The sequence below is a fragment of the Adiantum capillus-veneris genome, chromosome 1, assembly GCF_014529385.1.
Source record: "Adiantum capillus-veneris isolate H3 chromosome 1, ASM1452938v2, whole genome shotgun sequence".
NCBI lineage: Eukaryota > Viridiplantae > Streptophyta > Polypodiopsida > Polypodiales > Pteridaceae > Adiantum > Adiantum capillus-veneris.
In genome coordinates, this window is record NC_140931.1 from 93,836,950 (window position 1) to 93,857,589 (window position 20,640).

Genomic DNA, 20,640 nt, shown 5'->3' on the forward strand with positions numbered 1-20,640 from the left:
GAAAGTTATGAACCTTTGTGCAGAACAATGCTTCCACATGCCTAGAGTTAATCGTGTTCCTGCTTAGTATAGAACTTTATCTCTAGTCTTTAATCCATCACACGGTTTTAAGGCTGGTGGTCTTAGCCGCCTGTGTGTGTGTGTGTGTGTGTGTGTGTGTGTGTGAACGCTCTCTGTCCTTTGTGTTGTCGGAGCTGCAGGAGACACCTCTCTCTCTCTCTCTCTCTCTCTCTCTCTCTCTCTCTCTGAGTGTGTGTGTGTGTGCGCTCTCTGTCCTTTGTGTCGTCGGAGCTGCAGGAGACACTGCCGGATGAAGCAGAAGCTGCCACGTGTCTAGGGAGGGGTCTGAAGCCCTCCCCCTTTTAGAATAGTATAGATATAGATATCCCCCTTTTAGAATAGTATAGATATAGATATAGATAGATATTGATGAAGTGCAATCCTTTTGGTGAGGATCCTAAAATCCATATTCTTAAAATGTCACTGAGTAAGATTTTTCAAAGGGTATTATATTATAGGAATGTACTGTGTCATGCTCGAGTCGCTATCTCCGCAAAACCGGCACACTCATTCAAGGGACAATGGTTGTTTTCAAAAGATTTGAAATGCGAACTTACACAAATTTCTAAAAAACATCAATATTGGTCTTGAAAAAAACCCCTTGAAAAGACAAGTCCAAATCTATCTTTAGAAGTCATGTTTGCAATGAATAGCCAAATTCCCCCAGATTACCTTTTTTTGGTGGACTTACTATTGAGTTCTAGCATTTTCTCAAGAATGAGACCTGAAGCTTGTACGCAACACTGACCATAGTCCACCAAGACAGTCTCTCTCTCTCTCTCTCTCTCTCTCTCTCTCTCTCTCTCTCTCACACACACACACACACACACACACACACACACACACGCACACAATCGTAGTCAGAGAACAAAGCAAAGAAGGACAAGAAAGTCAAATGTAAATAGAAAGGCCCATTTGCAATATAAAAGGAAAAGCTAATCTTTACTTCCCTTGCAACCAAAGAGGACACATGTCTACAATTAGCAAGCTCTGCATCAACAACTCACAAATTGCATCTTTTCTCTACCATCACCCTATAGCCTTCTACAAGCCAAAATTTCACTTGTTGGGTGGATATTAATGAGTGTGTGTGTGTGTGTGTGTGTGTGTGTGAGAGAGAGAGAGAGAGAGAGAGAGAGAGAGAGAGAGAGAGAGAGAAGGAGAAGAAGAGAGTTTTAACGTCGTAGGACTATCCCAAGAGACCTTAAAGATCTAGCCGAAGAGAGAGAGAGAGAGAGAGAGAGAGAGAGAGAGAGAGAGAGAGAGAGAGAGATTGATTTAATACGCATTGTGATGCAAGTAGTCTTCTTTATATAGATCATGTTTAACTTTTCATTTCCCTTAAAATCCTTGACCTTGTGACTTCTAAAAGGGTTAGCCTAGCGTTAATCTCTTTGCTTTATTTTTTGTTTTCAAATGTCTAGGACCTAATGTCTAGTTTGATTCATCATTTAGGGCTAATTATGTGTATTTAAAATGTGTGTTTCAAGCCTAGCATTTGAATCAACCACAGTAAAAACGATAATTTTACTCCAAAGGTTGGAACTTGGGACCGGTTTCTTACAGAAGTGTGGCTCAAGTTATAGCTTCACCATTTAGAAATCCAAAAATCTAGACTCATGACAAATAAAATAAAAAACAAGAATCATGGCCCTTGAAATTTGTTAAAGAAAAGTACCATTTTTAGAGTAATGATTAAACATGTGGCTTAAAAGGAGGTGTGTATGTTTAGGAGAATGATTTCTTACACGAATTCCACTTAGAAATAAAGTTTAGATCAAGATGGCAATATAGCCATCTTGATCTAACATACTTTAAAATCGAGAAAGAAGTAGAAAATGCACCCTCAGCTTCATGAATTCATAAACCAAATGCTGCTTGAAGTGATGCTAATTATTTGATTCAAATAAGCATCGTGATTAATGTTGATTGGATGTGTGTAGAGCCAGTAAATAGACCTCAGAGCAATTTGCTCGGAAAAAGGTACCTCTGCTTGCAACTCCAATTATAAAACATCAAACGAAAGCCAAGGAAAACGTATTGAAAACACTTGCTTTCGGAAAGAACTAAGTGCTTTTCAACTCTTCGTTTTGGAAAGAAATGATGTTTTTCCAACATTTGTTTGGTGTATCAAAAGCACCAAAGGAGACTTTGCATGTTGGGGGCAAACTTGTGTTTTTCACACTCTACTACAAGAGCTAGTATTAAAGAACTGGAAGTGGAAAACCTCGTTGTATTAACATTTTTAATGCACAAAGGAAAGCTACCATGGCAAGCTTTGTAAATCTGGCAAGCACCACCAAAACAATTATGTCTAGATAATCATCATATCATATTTGACAAAAAAAGAAATCCACTTAAATAGTGCAACAAACAAGCTCACCCCTTGCTTGGAAAACATGGCCGTCACTAAGGTAGACAAAAGCACTCCATGCGTTAGAAAACACTATAAACTAGGAGATACTATAAAATCAACAAAAGAAATGCTGTAGGAAACAATATTTCTTATAGTTTATAATCACAAAGGAAAATTCCTTTGTTGATTTTGTAGAAAATACTATGAAATCAACAAAGGAATTTTCTAGACTAAACTGAGATTCACATCACTGATCCAGTGTTCACCTACAATTGAAACTAGGCTTTAGCACTACCTGCCGGAAATGCCTTCCGGCAAGTAGTGCCAACCAAAGTGAAAGTTGGATAGAATCCGTTATGGGCTTGAGGCAGTTGCGATTGACAACAATCAATCATTCAACCAAACAGAGCACGATTATGTGCTCAAAAGTTGCAATACCAACCTCAAAGTAACACCTAGTTTAGTCAAATGCATCACTAGCATTCGTTGAAAACAACATTGGCACTTCCAAACTTGGGTGGGCTCTTAAAATTTGAAGATAGCTGCACCACAAGAGAAGAAAGAGAAGAGAATATTTTTACCAACATAGAAACAATCCCAAGAGAACTCAAAGACTGATCCAACATTGAGTGCGCCAAAGCCCCTACAAATTTTGAAATTTAGCTCTATATTTCAATGATAAAGGTGAGAAAACCTACAATATTTAATGTGAAAACCTTCAAATTTCACCTCTAAAATTCTCCATATGTAGGTTTTTCACGTTTTTAGCACAAAGTTTATGTCAAGCACACAAAGCGTGGAGCTTGGGATAGGCTAGTTGGATTGGGTTTGTGAGTGTGAGTGTGTTACCTCTAAACCTAACAATTAAAGGTAAGAAAACCTACAATATTTAAATAAATTTATTGCAGAAACCTTCAAATTCACCTCTGAAATACTCCCTATGTAGGTTTTCCAAGCTTTTAGACACAGGTTTATTTCAACCAAAATCTCAATGCTTTCCCCATCATAAACCACTTCCTTTCCAACAAATTAACATACTAATGAATGATGTTGCATGCCAACACCATTACAGATTTTTTTCCAAATACAAGTGCAAAAAATGAACTAAAAAAAAGACCCCTACTTGCAAATGTTTGAGGGCATGGAACTGAGCTTAGTCATGTGACTTCTTTTCTGCAATAATCTTGTGTATTGCATGAGATACACAAGGGCTTCTAGAGACAACCCACAAGCCAAGTATCTACAACGCTCAATTGACGAGTGTGATGGTGGTCGTAATTGGCTCATGTCGAAGCCTCACAATATGCCTCGACAATGCATCAAGCCCAACCCTTTGTATGGCCACCTCAATGTGATGAATTCCAACATAATTCAAAAAGCGTGACTTGTCTCATCATGACTGCTGAAGGACAAGTTTACCGCACACACACCCCTTGTACACTTTAACCAATATATGATTGAAAAACTAAAGAATGTTAAGAATCTTTTGCCTCAGAGCTTGTCAAAATTACCTCTAAGAACCCATTGTACAGGTCTTGTATCGCTAGTGTGTCGGTCCGGAAGGTTCATCTTATTTAAAGGCAGTGACCAACTTTGGTTTATGGATGTCACGGACGAAACCACTCTTTAGTCGCACTCATAATTCTGTAGTCTGTGCTAGCTTCAAGTCAAAAGGAGACAAAGTCCCTGAGTCGTCAGCATCTAATGAGTCGAACTCTTTCAAGATCTCTACAATGTCTTCCTCCTCGATCTTCCCCATCTCTTTCAATTTGTAGATTACAAACTCTGAAGCACTGCATAGGATAAGAATTGACATTAATGCAGCATGATATGTTGAAAACCAAAATAAAATAAACTTAGATAGTCCTCTCTTTCCATACATCCATGTTGGGCATACAACACGCAGTGCAATCTTCCTTATATGTATTGAAAATTATGTGTATATGGTTGATTTTTTTGTAATGCAAGGGTCAAAGCCCCAATTTCAATGCGCAGAGAGAGAGAGAGAGAGAGAGAGAGAGAGAGAGAGAGAGAGAGAGAGAGAGAGAGAGAGAGAGAGAGGAAATATTATATTAACGTCTTCAAAAGGCTAGAGTGACCTATGAGATCAAAAAGGTACAATGTGGTGGATCTGATACAAAGTCTGAGTAACAAAATAAAAATACTATGGAATCCTAAGCTGCTAAATGTGAACTACGCAGCTAGCTGGGATTGTGTAGGATATGTATGAGTGGGGGGTGAAGCAAATGGGGGGCTTATACAACACAATGTGGGTGTATCCTCAAAAAGAGCTAAATCACAAGAGATCCAGCATCGGTCAAAGAAGCCTCATGGTTGCCAGTATGGCTACCCTCTAGAGGAGATCTCTACTCTCCTAGACCTGCACCAGATCAGTGCACTACCTTTTCATCTGAAGCCAACCCAATGGGCTGCCCTGAGGGAAAGTCTTGAAGGAGAAGTCCTATTGCTCATCGCCCCAACTGAGGGAGCCGTCGCCGAGAGCCAACACCTATTGTCCACTGCTCCCACAGAAGTGCAGATCTGCTGCCCACCAAAAAACGCTAGGGAAGGGGCTGCAACAAGGCAGATCTCTCCACCCCCCCCCCCCCTCCGGCTGGCTACTGCAGTGGCCTAGGTCCGCCCTGTTGGACTGAGCCTGTGTAGACACAGTACCTCAAGGTGCCCCCCTACCCATGCATAAATAGCCCCCAAGAGGCTGGTCGGCCAGAAATCAGGCTGTCCACGACCTATAAAATAGGGGGATATGGCTAAATAGACCCTAGGGAACCAAAGGCCACCTAGGAAAAATACCCCACGTCTCTAGGAGACTAAATAGAGATGGAAGAAGCCAAAACCCTAGGCTACACATGGCTGAACATACACTAACATGTGAAAACTACCTCACTTCAACAGGGCACAGCCACAAACAGCCCTCACTCCCTACTACATATCCCTGAGAGAGAACGGGACCGACTGGACAAATCCAGAGAGATGCTATAACTGTTAACACCTCCACCCTCATATTCAAGCTATCAACTCCTTATCATTGTTAACAGCAAGGTTGCAAGTTTTGTTGCTGTTGGTGCTTTCCCACTTTCTCACGCTGTTGCTTAGGGATTTCAACAAAACAAGGTATTAGGAATCTGATGCATTACACATAGAACACTCACAGTCATCATTGGCGGCAAGACACTGTTGGTGCTAATGCACCTTTCAGGTTTCAGACTCTTGTAAGCAGCTCTATTGGCAATATGTCGCAATCACCACCCATTGGGTTGCACTCGGTTTGCTCATTGGAAGTGATTTTACTCTTCATCATGGACTCTGAGGGGATCTCCATTGGAGTCACTATAACCGGCAAGTACAAAGCAGAGGGTGGTACTAATTCAATTACATGTTAACTTTACACAGAGCACTGAGAAGAAAAGAGAGCACAGATGAATCCAACGACTAGATCATCACTGCGCACACGAAGACTGACACCCTCTAGGCCCCAAAGACTTGCGCCCCTTTCGGTATTTCTTTATTCAATTGAAAATAGACGATCCAAACACTTAGATCAAACTCTCACCAAGCTGTCCAAACCTGTCAAGGGCTGAAATCGCAGGTTTCCGACCTGATTTCGGCAACATAATGGCACCAAAACCCCTGTAGGTCAAAAATACATGTCAAGGACACTTTCCCTTGCATTTCGGAAGCGTTCCGGAGAGCTGCAGGTCAATTTCAGCATGCTGTTATTCTCTGTTTTGCCACTGTCAAGAGCCCAAAACCTTGTACACACATCCAAGGCTTTCCCGAGGTTCCCCTCATGATTTCTCTTTCAGTTTAGGTGTGAAACCCTAAACCTGCAAAAAAATACAGCAGGCTGTGATTCTATCACGGGGACGGGCATCACATGCCAACGGAAAAGAAAAGACTGAACAACTTTAAGCACTTCAAATAACAACTGAACTGAAAGTGATGCACGCCACACGAAATGGGTAGTGGTGGAGTTCCACCCCAAGAAAGCATTGGCCCCAAATGTTGGCGTCCCTTTCGGTTCTTTTTTATATTGCTTCAACTCGGTACAATGCCGATACTCGCGCTCTGCACCTTCAACTGGAAGAGTGCCAGAGAATGAGCCCTCTGTACATATTTAAAGGCCCTTCGCCTTGAAAAGCAGTTACATGAAAAACATTAAACCCTAAAAGCATCTGGCCAAGAGCTAAAAGGCTACCAACGAAAATTATGGAAATCCATACAACTGCCACACCAACACCTCGAGCGTAAAACGCGGAATTCCGTACTATTTGCCACGTCAGCACGTCAGGGCAAATTTCGAGCTGTTCATACATCTGCCACATCATCATGGCTCCATGCAATTGAGTGTATGTGTGTGGGCTACGCTTTATTTAATCTCTTTAGGTCACTTAGGCCCCATCGGATGGGGTCCCATAAATAGGTGGGAGCTTCTTAAAAAATAGGCCACTTGGCAAGACTTTGCAAGTGGGCTGCTTCTTCACTTAGGGTTTAGGCCCCTCGACCGGGATCTAAACGTTGGCTCCGTTCTTCAATGACTTGACACATCAGCAGTTCGTGACATCCCCCCTTCTTGAAAGGAATCCGCAATTACAGCATGCCTGCAAAACAACTCAAGTTAGCTCAAAAATTTCTGAGGGAATTCCGAGGGACAATCCAAGGGATGATCAGTTTTGCATTCCAAATCGGAGCTCTTGATTTCTTGGGTCGTCGGCTTCCCATAAGAATTTCATCCAATAAGGAGTCTCATTCCGGATTGGAGCTCTTGATTTCTTGGGTTGTTGGCTTCCCAGAAGAATCTCATCCAATAAGGAGTCTCATTCTAAATTGGAGCTCTTGATTTCTTGGGTCGTTGGCTTCCCAGAAGAATCTCATCCAATAAGGAATATTCAATGGTTGGCACATCACAATGAAACACAAATGTTCACATATGCAATGTTACAAGACAGAGAAACAAAAAGCCGTCAATGAACACTCCCCTCGCAATTAACCATCCAAGTCCGGGCCATGAGTTGTTCAACGACTCCCTCATCACTCCTGCCACATAACCTAAAAAGGTCCGGGCCGGGAGATAGAGGCCTTTTCCAACCCAACACCCCCCCAGACTGCAACCTGCGTCGTTTGGAAGTTCAAGCACACAATCAAATGCTCCACAGACATACAACGGAACGCTCCCCAGACATTCCGTTTGGGTCGTTCCGAGGTTCAGACAATAGCAAAACAACATTTCTCACTACTCCACCCGGGAGTACAAATCACCAATCAATGTAACCAACATTAAAACCAGAGTCAACGAGTTAAAATTGGCACCAAGACAGGTTTAAAACAGATACCATCCCTTTCAAACAAATTTCAAACAATACTTCCTCAAACAGAGTTCAAAAGTATTTAACTACAAAACGACTTGAAAATTCATTCAGGTTTTTGTTCGAACAGCCGAACTTTGAGGACCATTGACTTGTCCTTTTGCATCAGGGTTATGGTTCATTTCCAAATGTGGAGAGTCGCATCTTTGCCATATGCTCGACAAAATTCATTTGTACTTTCAAGGCATATGCCATAGATATCAGAGACTAGTCCAATAGCGGGTCTAGCTCTCTTAGCTGGAGGTGGCGATGGGGTTCTGTTGACCGTCCGTGTGGGTGTCGGCTCCGATTGTCTATCAATGCGATGGAGACAACTAGAATGGTTATGCCCTGTTTGAAAGCATCCAAACCATCGGCCTTCTTGTGATAAGGTGTCTCGTTGTTCAGGCATCAAAGGAGGCCTTTGCGGTTGACTTTCACGAGACTCGAGAATTTGTTCGTTGTTGCCGAGAGTTCTGGTTAGTGGCCGGAGGTTCTTCTGTGGTAAACTCTAGCTTTCCCTTCATCAGTTTGTAGCCGACCGCGGCATGGTCTGCATGGTAGAGACTTGCTTGGGGAGACAATATTCCTGCAATGGTGATGGTAGTCCAATGGTGTATCGCTCACACTGGGCCTCCAAGGGAACGAACTTAAAGAAGGACACTGCAAGGTACATGTTGAGAAACCTTTGATTATAGTCGTCCGTGGTTTTTGTGGCAAGCATTTTCAAGTTGCCCCACTTTGCCAAAATCCGGACTTCAAAGAGAGAAGTCATATAACTATGTGCAAAGACTGTCTCGAAAGCTTGCGAGGTCCTTGGAGCATGCGGTTGTGTCGTGATTGAACTCCACCACAGCATCACATTATCTTTAAGAAATCTTGCTGCTCAAGAAATCTTGGATTCTTTTGTATAGTTCCCCAAAGCATAGATGTTGTCAATTTGCTGTAGGAACTGTAATGTTTTCTTCTGATCTTTCACCCCTGAAAAGGTGAAAAATTTGGCTGTCGTGACGCCATCCTTGAAGTCTTTCAGTTGATTAGGCGTGTATCCCGGGTACGGATAATAAGGATATCCATACGGACTCCAACCATTGTAGCCTTGTGGCGGTGGTGGTGGGGCAACAGCAGTGGCAAAGGCGGTTGCACTAGATCAGGGTTAGATGGCTGCACCATATTCCTGAAGACTCCCCTGATCAGAACAAACTACTGGGAAGGTGGCCGGTTGGAAGCTCTCGTACTTTCTAGTGCCGGAGGAGGAGGAACCATTTGGGGCATCAGAGGGGGTAACATGTAATTCACAAACTGTTAAAAACTTTGCAACATCGGGAGATTTTGCTGAGGATGCCACGAAAGAATGTCGCGAAGCTCGTTGAGGAGAAACTGCAAGTATTTAGCCGAATCCATGAACGCCCATGTCTTGGGTTCTTTATGGCTTATGCCCTATAAGACAGAGCGATGACGACGGGAGCGCGCCCGATACGCAATGAAGTAAGGGTGGGAGTGGCTGATAAGTCCAGGGTCAGGACACAAAGATTCTTGAATAAATTCCCGTGTCAACTTTGGAAGCGCCAACTTGCTGTCTGCTCTTTGGTGGGACCGGTATGCTTTCAGAAAAGCACACGCCTGAAGCTCTGATACCACTATCACGGGGACGGGCACACCGTGCCAACCGAAAAGAACAGACTAAACAACTTTAAGCACTTCAAATAACAACTGGGTTGAAAGAGATGCACAACACACGAAACAGGGAGTGACGGAGTTCCACCCCAAGAGAGCACTGGCCCCAAACGTTGACGCCTCTTTCGGTATTTCTTTATATTGCTTCAACTTAGTACAATGCCGGTACTCGCGCTTTGCACCTTCATCTGAAAGCATGCTAGAGAATGAGCCCTTTGCATATATAAAGGCCCTTGCCCTTGAAAAGCAGTTACATGAAAAGCATTAAACTCTAAAAGTATTTGGCCCAAAAGCTAAAAAGCTACCAGCGAAAATTACGAAAATCCGTACAGCTGCCAGGTAAGCAACTAGAGTGTAAAACGCGGAATTCCGTACAATCTGCTACATTAGCATGTCAGTGCAAATTCCGGGTTGTCTGTACAACTTCCACGTCATCAACGCTCCACGCAATTGAGAGTGTGTGTGTGTGGGCTCTGCTTTATTTAATCTATTTAGGTCACTTAGGCCCCATCGCACGGGGTCCCATAATTGGTGGGAACTCTTCTTTTAAATAGGCCACTCGGTAAGACTTTGCAAGTGGGTAAAACTTCTTCTGCTGCTGCTTCTTTACTTAGGGTTTAGGCTCCTCAGTCGGGATCTGAAGGTTGGCTCCGTTCTTCAATGACTTGACAACGTCAACAGTTTGTGATAGATTTCTTGCTTTGAATCGTTTTGAGTGGAGCGAACACGCCTACGCGTGTCTGAGGTGCTCCTGCATGCAATGGGACAGTTCCCCTTTGAATTAGACGAGTTTTCATGCGAGAAAACTCTCCGTTTTTGCAATCCTTCACGATGGAATTGTGCGTACCTATGGGGGATTAGAAATTAGCTAATCCGGTACCTGTACAGAAGGCTCTTTGCCTTGGCAATCGCACATAAAAACCCCAAAACTGTACATGGTAAATTGAGAAGCCCAACTAGTGTTGGGTATGCAAGCCCGGGTTCAGTGGTGTCTAAGCCTCATGGGTACACACTCTATGGCATGCATGGAAACCTCAGTTAAAGATTGAAACCTCAGTTAAAGATTGAGTTATGCATGGATAGTATTCTTCTATATATGTAGCTTTTTAATCAATCAAAGATATAGCATGTTGTTTTGCTATTGCTGTACGAAGCCTTAACGCAGAAATACAGACACTCAAAGAAGAAGTCTCAGCCCTCAAACAGAAGAACCCAAACGTCGAGATACGGGTACTCAAAAAAGAAGTCTCAGCCCTTAAACAGGATCTTGCTGATAGAGTAAGCAATGGACTAGAGGAAGGCGAATTTCAACCCTCGGTGATAGATGAAATCAAGGAAATTAAGGAACAGGTAAGGATGATCACAGAGGAAGAGAAACTGAGTGTGGCAAAGACATCTTCATGGGCGGAGATGATAATAAGGACACAGAAAAAGACGGACGGCTGAAAAATGGATTGAGGTCGCCAAGAAGGGGAAAGGTCAAGAAACTCCTTGTACACCGACGCTCATCAACATGACTCTCGAAGAGGAACAAAGAAGGCGGATGCGAGCATTGCATGTGAGAGTGACCGGTCTTAAGGACATAAACAATGTGGAGAAAGAGGTCACAAGCCTTACATCCATGATGGGGATGGAGAAGCCTTTGCACACAAAGGCATGGAGGGTAGGTAAGAAAAGTGATGGCACGGGAGAGTCTTCAAAGGGGAGAGCTCTCATACTACGCTTCCCCTCGTTGGAAGAGAAGAAGGAATTCTTGAGGAAGAGGCCTACTCTCAAAAAGACAGGTATTTTCCTTGGTGATGACCTGACTCTCTCACAGCTCGCACATATGAGAGAGGTAATGCTAGAGATTACAGCGGCAAGGGAGAAGGGAAAGATAGCCTTCTACAGAGATGGACGTGTGGAGATTTTAGAGCGGCGTACTGCATGACGGTGCGATACCTATGGGACCACACTGAAGATGGCTACCTGGAATTGTAATGGGTCTATGAGGTTGGACGTGGGTGCATTTGAGGAGAGTTTCAAAGACAAGGATATTGTGTTCTTCTCAGAGACTCATCAGGCCCCTGGACAGGTAATGCCACATGTGGTGGGATACAGATGGGAAACAGCTCACAGGACAAATGCGAGATCGGAGCATGGGAGTAGAGATTCAGGAGGAGTGGTAGTGCTATTCAGAGAGGAACTACAACCATTACTGCATATTGTACGAAGAGATGATCATGCTAGATATATGTGGGAGAGACTGAGACCTGACACAGGTCGATTCCTATATATTGCCATATGTTACTTTCCTCCCAGTACATCAATGTATGCCGCATCCAGAGGGCAGTCGCCTTTCTCTACCCTAGATGATGACATTTGGGAGTTTTCTAGGGATGGTGATATCATTCTCCTAGGGGACTTCAATGCCCGAACGGGCAACTCGCAGACATTCTTCTACGACAGTTCAGATGAGATGCTTAGAGAGTTGGATGTGGGTGAGTTGGGACTTGACAGATGCTCAGATGACAGAGAGCAAATAGAGTATGGGAGATACCTCATGGAAATGACGACTACACATGGATTAGCCATACTTAATGGCTTACAGCGATTTCCTCGAGCAACCGGTTTCACATGCTTTCCACATAGACATGGGGCCAGTACAGTGGATTATGTTATGACACAACCGAGCTTTGTCCCCTGCATTCAGGATTTCATAGTGGGAGCCCGGCCAGTGGGCATAGCAGTAGATCATGCTCTCTTGACACTATCCGTTAAATTTCAGTATAGTACAACCCAGACATCAGGAGGCAGGTCACACACCCGGTATACATTTACACCAGAGATTGATTTCGTTTATTTAGAGGAGATCTGGGACCGTCTATTGGAAGGCACAGCTGGCACAAATGGTACAGGCCTCTCAGTGGAGGAGTGCACCACTCTACTGACTGAGACACTGCATGGGGCTGCATCAGTGGCATACCCACACACTCAGCCGGGCAAGAGACGACATTCTGGGAGCATGCCCCATAATAGTTGGTATGATGAGGAGTGCAGAGAGATGAGAGCCCAGCTTCAGAGGGATCTTCTTTTAGGAGTCATCACTTACAGACAGTCTCGGATTGCTTTTCGATGCCTTGTGCGACGGAAAAAGCGAGCTTACCTAGCTCAGATGGAGCGAGACTTGTATCAGATGTTCTTGAGTAGGGACTAAGGAGAGGCATGGCGACTCTTCCATGAGCACTCCCCTCCCCTAGTGATTACTTCACCTGAGGTGTGGGGCCAATATGCGACATCATTATATATGGTTCCTGGACAGGAACCCCTTCCACACCCTACCAAGCCTTGCCCAACTACGAGCACTTTCTTTATACCTGAGATGGTACAAAGGGCCACCGATAGGATGAAGACCGGGAAGGCATATGATCATGACGGTCTAGTAGCGGAGCACTTTATACATGCCAGGGATATGCTGATGGAGGTTCTTGCAGTGTTGTTCAATCGTGCCATGTGTGAGGGATTACCTGAGACTTGGAGGTTGTCTAATATTGTGGCCATCTTCAAGGCTGGTGACCCTACAGAGCCTGGGAACTACCGCACTATTATGGTTGGACACACATTGGCACGGTTGTATGCATCTATCCTGGAGCAACACTTGAGTAATTGGGCAGAGGGCGAGGGTGTACGAGCAAAGGGTCAAGCCGGCTTCAGGAGGGGTTTCTCCACTCTTGATCATATTCTGACACTCAGGGCCATCATTGAGGAGGGCAGAGCACATGGGAGACGGATCTATTGTAGCTTTGTGGATTTTCGTAAAGCATTTGACATGGTACCAAGAGCTGGATTGATGCGCAGACTACAGGAGATGGGGATGCCCATAGAGGTGATTTGGGAGATTATGGCTTTGTACTGATCAGTGATGGGACATGTACGCACTCCGGAAGGGGTATCTGATTTAGTTCACTCTACTATTTGAGTGAAACAGGGCTGCCCATTGTCTCCTACTCTATTTGGTATGTATGTTGATGAGGTGTCTGATTACATCGACAGAGAGGGTGACAGAGGTGCACAGCTGGCAGGAACGTGGATCCCATTGTTGCTATATGCTGATGATATTGTGCTGATATCTGACTCGCCAGAAGGTATGCAACGACAGTTGGATGCACTACGCAGTTTTGCAGAGGATAGTGGATTGTGTGTAAACCTAGGTAAAACCAAGGTTATGGTGTTTAACACCACACCGCAATGGGTCACGAGATCAGTACCTACTTTCAAATATGGTCAGGAGATTGTGGAGTATACAGATGCATACACTTACCTGGGGGTAGTCTTTACTGGGCCGAGATTTTACTTGAGAAGAGCAGCAGAGACTAGACTAACTAGAGCTGGTGTGGCTCTGGGAGGAATGGAGAGGATGTGTTCGCAGGTTCAGTTCCAGGAACCTAGGACAAAGTTATGGCTCTTTGATACTTTGGTTGCCTCTACTATGTTATATGGGGTGCAGGTTTGGGGACCTTCTGTAGGCCAGGAGGGTTGGAGGCGTATGGAGAAGCCCCTGGTATCTATGATCTCTCGGTTGATTAGAGCCAAGGCTTCCGTACCGCATGATATCATTCGAGCGGAATTAGCTGCCCCCCCTTTGGAGATTGAGGCGCTTACTAGATCAGTCTCCTTTGTACACAATCTGTGGGATACTACCAGAGACAGATATGCCAAGGTGGCTCTAGAGTCCTCCAGACAATTAGCTATTAATGAGGATACATCATGCTGGTATGCACAGATGGCATCATGGTTTCACACACATGGTTTCACCATGGACAGGTTGCCTCCTTTTCAATACTCTCTACAAGCACCCTTGAGGTCTTTGACGCGGGTAGAGATTAATAGACTCATTCGTCAGGATCTGATCCAGTTGGACACGAGAAGGACATAAATAGAGTCGATACAGGAGTTGGGCACAAAGATGGCTTTCTATAGAGAGCATTTTCTCCACCTCACGGGGGATGGCTTTGTGATTCGACCTAGCTATATGGACACGCATCTTTCTCATGGTGTGCGATGTGCCATTGGCTAGATACGCACGTCCTCACATCAGCTCGAGATTGAGACTGGCAGATTCAGCGGGACACTAGCAGATAGCAGGATATGCCGCTTATGCCATCTAGAGCCAGAGACAGAGATACATTACATATGTCATTGCACAGTGTACTATGAGATACGAGGCCGTTTTCATTGTCTATTCAGAGAAGGTTTTGGTCCTCTATCTAGGGTCATGAGTTATGAGGATTAGAGATGTCTTGTGCTATATATACTTGAGCTACACAGGCATAGAGAAACTTTACTGAGGAGAGCTGAAGAGACACAACCCCAGAGACGGATCACAGATTTCCTTACACTAGATATTGTACACCCAAAAGAACAGACAGAGGAGCAACCAACAGTGAAGAGGTCTACCCACACTACTGGCATTCTCATAGACCGAGCATTGGAGCTAGGGAGATCTAGACGACCCCGATGGAGAAGAGGAGCTACACAATTACGAAGGAGGCTACAGCAAAGGATTTGAGCCATACTTTTTCGTCGTCCAGAGTGCAGATGAAGATGGATCTCTATGAAGATAGATCTCTACTTCCTTCCCAAATTGTCTACACATTGTATTGCTCAGTTCACACATTTCACGCCTTTCGCCTTTCACACCTATCCGCTTAGTTTAGGATTCCGCAGTATTTATATCTTGTTATCCTAGTTTAAAAATTTATTTTGTTAATCTAACTTGGTATCAGATACACCGCATTGTAACTTCCTGGTCTCATTGGTCATTTTGGCCTTTTGAAGACGTTAATATAACATTTCATTTCATTTCTCTCTCTCTCTCTCTCTCTCTCTCTCTCTCTCTCTCTCTCTCTCTCTCTCTCTCGTTTTCTCTGCAAGGCTGCTCGTCATGGGTTCTACACGTCGCCATCTGAAACCGGCCTGTTCAATCCAAAAAGGGCGGTAGACCTTAGACTTAAACCTTATTTGCTTTCACCCATTTAATTTGTCGCCCACTTTACCTGTACTTTCAAGACACAACAAAGGGGAGAGGGATACAGGCTGCTAGATTGCACCTGTATGAGTAGACCGACACTAGATTGGCCCCTAACTTAGGCGCCCCTTTCGGTATTTCTTTATTGTTAAAAAGAGGGAATAAACGCTGTGGTTCCCTACAAGCTGCCCCGCACAAGCTCGGCTGAATTTCAACTGTTCCAACGAAATTTCGGATAAACCTTATGTAATAGGAGCATAGTCCCAAGAAACTTCGGACATCGTGCACCGTCTTCAAATATGGCCATGACTTGATCGCTTCAACTTTAGCAGGATCCATTCTGACACCATCCTTCGAGACAATGTGCCCAAGAAAATGAATCTCTTCTAGAAAAAATTCACTTTTCTTTGGATTGATGAGCAACCTATGACTGCGTAGCTCTTTGAACACAATGGCCAAGTGATGCCTATGCTCCTCTTCATTCTTTGAATAGACTATCATGTCATCAAAGAATGTACCAACAAACTGCTGGTGTGGACGGAAAATTCTGTCCATCATCCTATTGAACGTAGCAGGAGCATTTGTGAGACCAAAGGGCATCACTAAAAATTCGTAAAGGCCAAACGTCGTTCTAAAAGTAGTCTTGTGCGCATCCCCTGATCTAATGCGGATCTGATGGTACCCAGTCTTTAGATCTATCCTGCTAAACATAGCTGCTCCTTCTAATTTGTCAAGAATATCATCAATTCTAGGTATAGGGAACCTATTCTTGATGGTATTCTTGTTCAGTGCACAATAGTCGATGCACATACGCCATGAGCCATCCTTTTTCTGCACCAACAATACTGGAGAAGAGAATGGAGATGAACTGGGCTGAATCAGCCCCTTTTCTAACAGCTCCTATACTTGGCCCATTATCTCTTTCTGCTGAGCCGCACTAACCCTATACGGAGGCTTATTTGGTGGGCTACTGCCTGGCACCAAATCTATCGCATGGTCCTCGGGTCTCTCTAGCGGTAATTGAGACGGTAATGAATCGAAAAAACAGTCACTATACTGTTGTAAAAACATTGACCTTTCTTTATCTAGCACAGATAAATTTGATTCATCACAATCTAACACTTCACGTGCAAAAACCAAGTACGCAGAAAGATGCTTTTTCATTACAGAAGTAATAGAAGAAGCTGATACAGTGGGAATAGACTCCCCTTTAAGCTTTACATCCAGAATGTGAGTCTTTCCCCTGCTCTGTACAGTGATCTTTTTGTTGTAGGCATCCATGATTCCCTGTACACGAATAACCAAGGAATACCTAACAACACATCACATCCGTCAAGTGGCATGATGTAAAATTCTTCAGCATCTAGATAGGATTGGATATGTAGGCGCAACTTTCCAATGATGGGTGTCACAGCCTCTGTATGGCCAGGACATGCCAAACCTGCCTCTGCTGTATACCCCATCTCTTCAGGTCTCATTCCCAACTTTGAAGCCAATTCTGGGGAAATGAAGTTGGCTTTGACACCTGGATCAAAGAAGATAAGCATTGTTTGATCCCTGAACTTTCCCCATGCTCTGCAAAGCTCACTTGTATCTGAATTTGGCTTGTCGCCCACCATATCTGGAACTAGACCCGCCATGGGCTTCTTTCCTTTCTTGTCCTCCTTGTCTTCAGAATCAGCTGGCCTTTTCTTTGTAGGACAATTGTAAGCAATGTGGACAGGCTGCTCACAGATGAAGCATTTGTTCTCTAACCTTAGGACTTCTTTTGCTCTTCCGACTTGCAAGGAAAACGTCTTTTCCATTTCTTTGTTGGTCCCTTTTCTGATTCAGCGGTAGCTTTGCCTTTCCCTGCGTTGGCTGGCTCCTGAGTCCCTTTAGGAACCTCATTGGGAACGTGCTTCTTCGCTGAATTTTTCTTGGCTGATCCTTCCTTGACGCCAGTATTGAATTCACAATCTTCTCCCTTGAGCAAACCATTGCCAGTGTTTGCTACCTCGATGAGCTGCGTCAAAGTAGTGACTTTGGTCTTCGTGCAGTACTTTCTCAATCCTTTGGGTAGGCCACAATAGTATTTTTCAATCTGTTCTGTCAATGGCACAAACCTATAGGAAGTTACTGGAAGTAGAGCTTTCCAAAACTTCCGATTGTAGTCATCCAGATTCTTGCAAGTGGCAGCATTAAGCTGGTGCCATTCTGTCATGACATCTGCTTCAAAGTCATCAGATAACCATGTTGCTGCAAAAATCTGCTTGAAGTAAATCCATGTGGACGGAGCTTGCCCTTCGAGCAATAAAGTTGTCCAACATTGTCCCGCATTCCCTGTCAAGAAAGTGGCTGCCTTGCGGACCTTTGAAGCCTCTGTAAAGTTTCCCCCTGCATAGGCCTTGTCAAACTGTTGGAGGAATGAGAGAGCCTTCTTCCTGCCATCAAACCCTGTAAAGGTCGTGAATGTCACACCTTTGCCACCTTCTTTGTACGGAGTTGGCCTCTCCAGCGGCGTTAAGTTGTCATATGGAAGTGACTGAAACATGGGAACACTGTTAGGGTTCATTTGTGTTCCCTGACCGCAATTAAGTTGACCTGGAAATGCCATATTTGGCTGCTGATTTGTAATTCCAGCCATACAAAAATTTGCCTGTGGCATCCCAAATTGGCACTAAGTGCTTTGAAACCCTAGTAGCATGCCTGTGACACCATACATGGGGTTAGGCATCATCGTTTGAGCACCCCCGAACACTGTTCCTGGTGTGTAAAACTGATTTCCAGGTGTATGACCAGCCATGCTCTGGAATACCGATCCACCTCCAAAATAGCCAGGGTGTACTGAAGGTGGTGGGAAGACCTGTTGCATAGCCTGTAGGTTGCTTCCCTGCCCATTAGAACCAGCTATAGGCTGCTGAAAAGTGGCTAGCTGAACTGGTACAGCTTGAAAGACTGGCATTTCAACCACCTGTTCTTGCACCTTAGGCACAGGTTGTGGAGACTGCATGTTCTCCGTCTAGTATACAGGTGTTTCCATTGACTCTACAGTATGAATCACCTGTGCTCGAGCCTTAACAGGCTTTTGAATATGATCCAGTGACCCAACTTGCTGAGATGGAAGAGAAGATTGCAGAAAGGCTAAAAACCTCGGGTTCTGCATTACTTGTGTGAACATAGCCACAACAGTAGCCAACTGGGACTTGAATATATCATCATCCGTCTGTGGTGGTCTTGAAGACTCACCCACTTCATGTGTCTGTTGACCCTGTGAAGAAGAAACCTCTTCAGTCACATCATCTGGTCTATCAACCATAATTGCAATTCCCTGTGTCTTGTCTATGATCCCCTATGTCTGCTAGCCCAAACTGACCAAGGGTCACTTCTATGGGAAAAAGTGATTTAATCCCGGGCATGGAACCATGAAACCGGCCTGTTCAATCCAAAAAGGGCGGTAGACCTTAGACTTAAACCTTATTTGCTTTCACCCATTTAATTTGTCGCCCACTTTACCTGTACTTTCAAGACACAACAAAGGGGAGAGGGATACAGGCTGCTAGATTGCACCTATATGAGTAGACCGACACCAGATTGGCCCCTAACTTAGGCGTCCCTTTCGGTATTTCTTTATTGTTAAAAAGAGGGAATAAACGCTGTGGTTCCCTACAAGCTGCCCCGCACAAGCTCGGCTGAATTTCAACTGTTCCAGCCCGATTTCGGCAACATAACTGTACTAGGACCCTTCACAATCAGTATTCCCACGCATTGAATGACTTTCCCGACGCATACGGGCACTTTGCAAAACCTGGCAAGAATCTGCAGCACGCTGAATTCTCTGTTTTCAGCCCCGAAAATGCGCCAGATCACCTGTACAGCGGTCCCCTCGCGTCCCCGAACCTCTTGGGGGTATTAGGGACCGTTTAGGGCCAAAACCCTAAACCTGCAAAAATACACAGCAGGCTGTAATTTACTGTTTCGGGCTCCGTTTCGCGTGCCGATCGCATCTGTAGCAAGTCCTCGAGCTCCCGCACCTGTAGGGCTACTTGCCCTTTGAATCGGACGAGATTTCTAGCGTGAAACCTCTCCGAATTCACCTGTACCTACGGGGGATTAGCCGCTAGCTAATCCAGTACCTGTGCAAGAGGCTCTTGCCTCATCAATCGCGCATGAACCCACACAACTGTACATTGGTCAATTGAAAAGCCCACTAGAGGGGCATAACATACTGCCATAGGGGAGAGAGGGCAGTGCGTAGCGTGCAGGGCATCACTCCTAGCACCCCACTGTACATAGGAGGGGAAGGAAGCACTCCATAGCTCTTAACCTGTGACAAAATCTGCAAATGAGCCTCTCCCAGCTTAAAATTCAGCGCCACTTCTTCCTTGAGGAGGCAAGTGCATAGAAATGTGCCACTTGGCGCATATACAAGCATTTTCCCGTTTCGGGTTCGCCGCTTAAAAATATCCTGACCGGTTGCCCAATTGACTTCGCGACAGAGTAATAAAATGTTCCCCTAGTCATACCGGAGGTAATGACGCGGACACATTTTCAGGTCTCAAAATAACAATTCCCTAAATTTTAGGAGATGCTGCCATTGTATCTTTCTAGGTCATCTGACCCCCTTTGTACACTGTAGCCACACCCATAACTGAAATGTAGCCTCTGTAGCAAAGGATTCCACTTTGGCTAGTCAATGACCCCTTTTTGGCTAACCATAGTCCTTGTCTAACCTTAGTGCTCTCTTGCCCTCAGGCCTGGACTCCCTCTAGACAATTCCACACTAGCTATGCAATGCAGGGCAGTTAGATTTCCCGAGGGGTGTTTCCAAAAAGTGAAAGTAAATAAATAATAAGAAAGAAATCAACAAAAAGGATAGATAGTAGTCACACGCTGGTGACACCATCCTCCCTAAACCACCCACATCATCAACTAGAGGGGAATTACCATATGTGCAAAGGGGAGAGAAAGAGATGCACGAGAGCAAATCGTCGCACTACATGCGACAAGGGAGAAGGCAAGCTTTCCATTAAAGCTGTGATCACCTGCACCCACTACTCAGACACACTGTAGTTCACTTATGAGTAAAATCAGCCTCCACTCTCAATTTTGGGCGCCCCCTCTTGAGAAGAGCTTCCGAATTGTGTTCCTTTGGTTTAATTTCCTAGTACCCACCAACTTATAAAGTTGTGACTTGC

The 20,640-nt window shown here is 44.5% G+C and overlaps 1 protein-coding gene across 4 annotated transcripts in view; it reads right to left on the bottom strand.

The window, feature by feature from the left end:
* Positions 1-3,521: 3,521 nt before the first annotated feature.
* Positions 3,522-20,640, bottom strand: part of KCO1 (Outward rectifying potassium channel protein) — a 116,481-nt gene continuing 99,362 nt past the window's right edge. For 2 of the 4 annotated variants that reach the window (XM_086518814.1, XM_086518819.1), the window contains exon 4: positions 3,522-4,209. In XM_086518814.1, coding sequence (XP_086374940.1) covers positions 4,053-4,209 — 157 coding nt within the window. In that variant the 3' untranslated portion in view covers positions 3,522-4,052. Of the gene's footprint in view, positions 4,210-5,987; positions 6,262-20,640 lie in introns of all 4 variants that reach the window. The other 2 variants (XR_015188982.1, XR_015188983.1) reach the window with 2 other exon arrangements.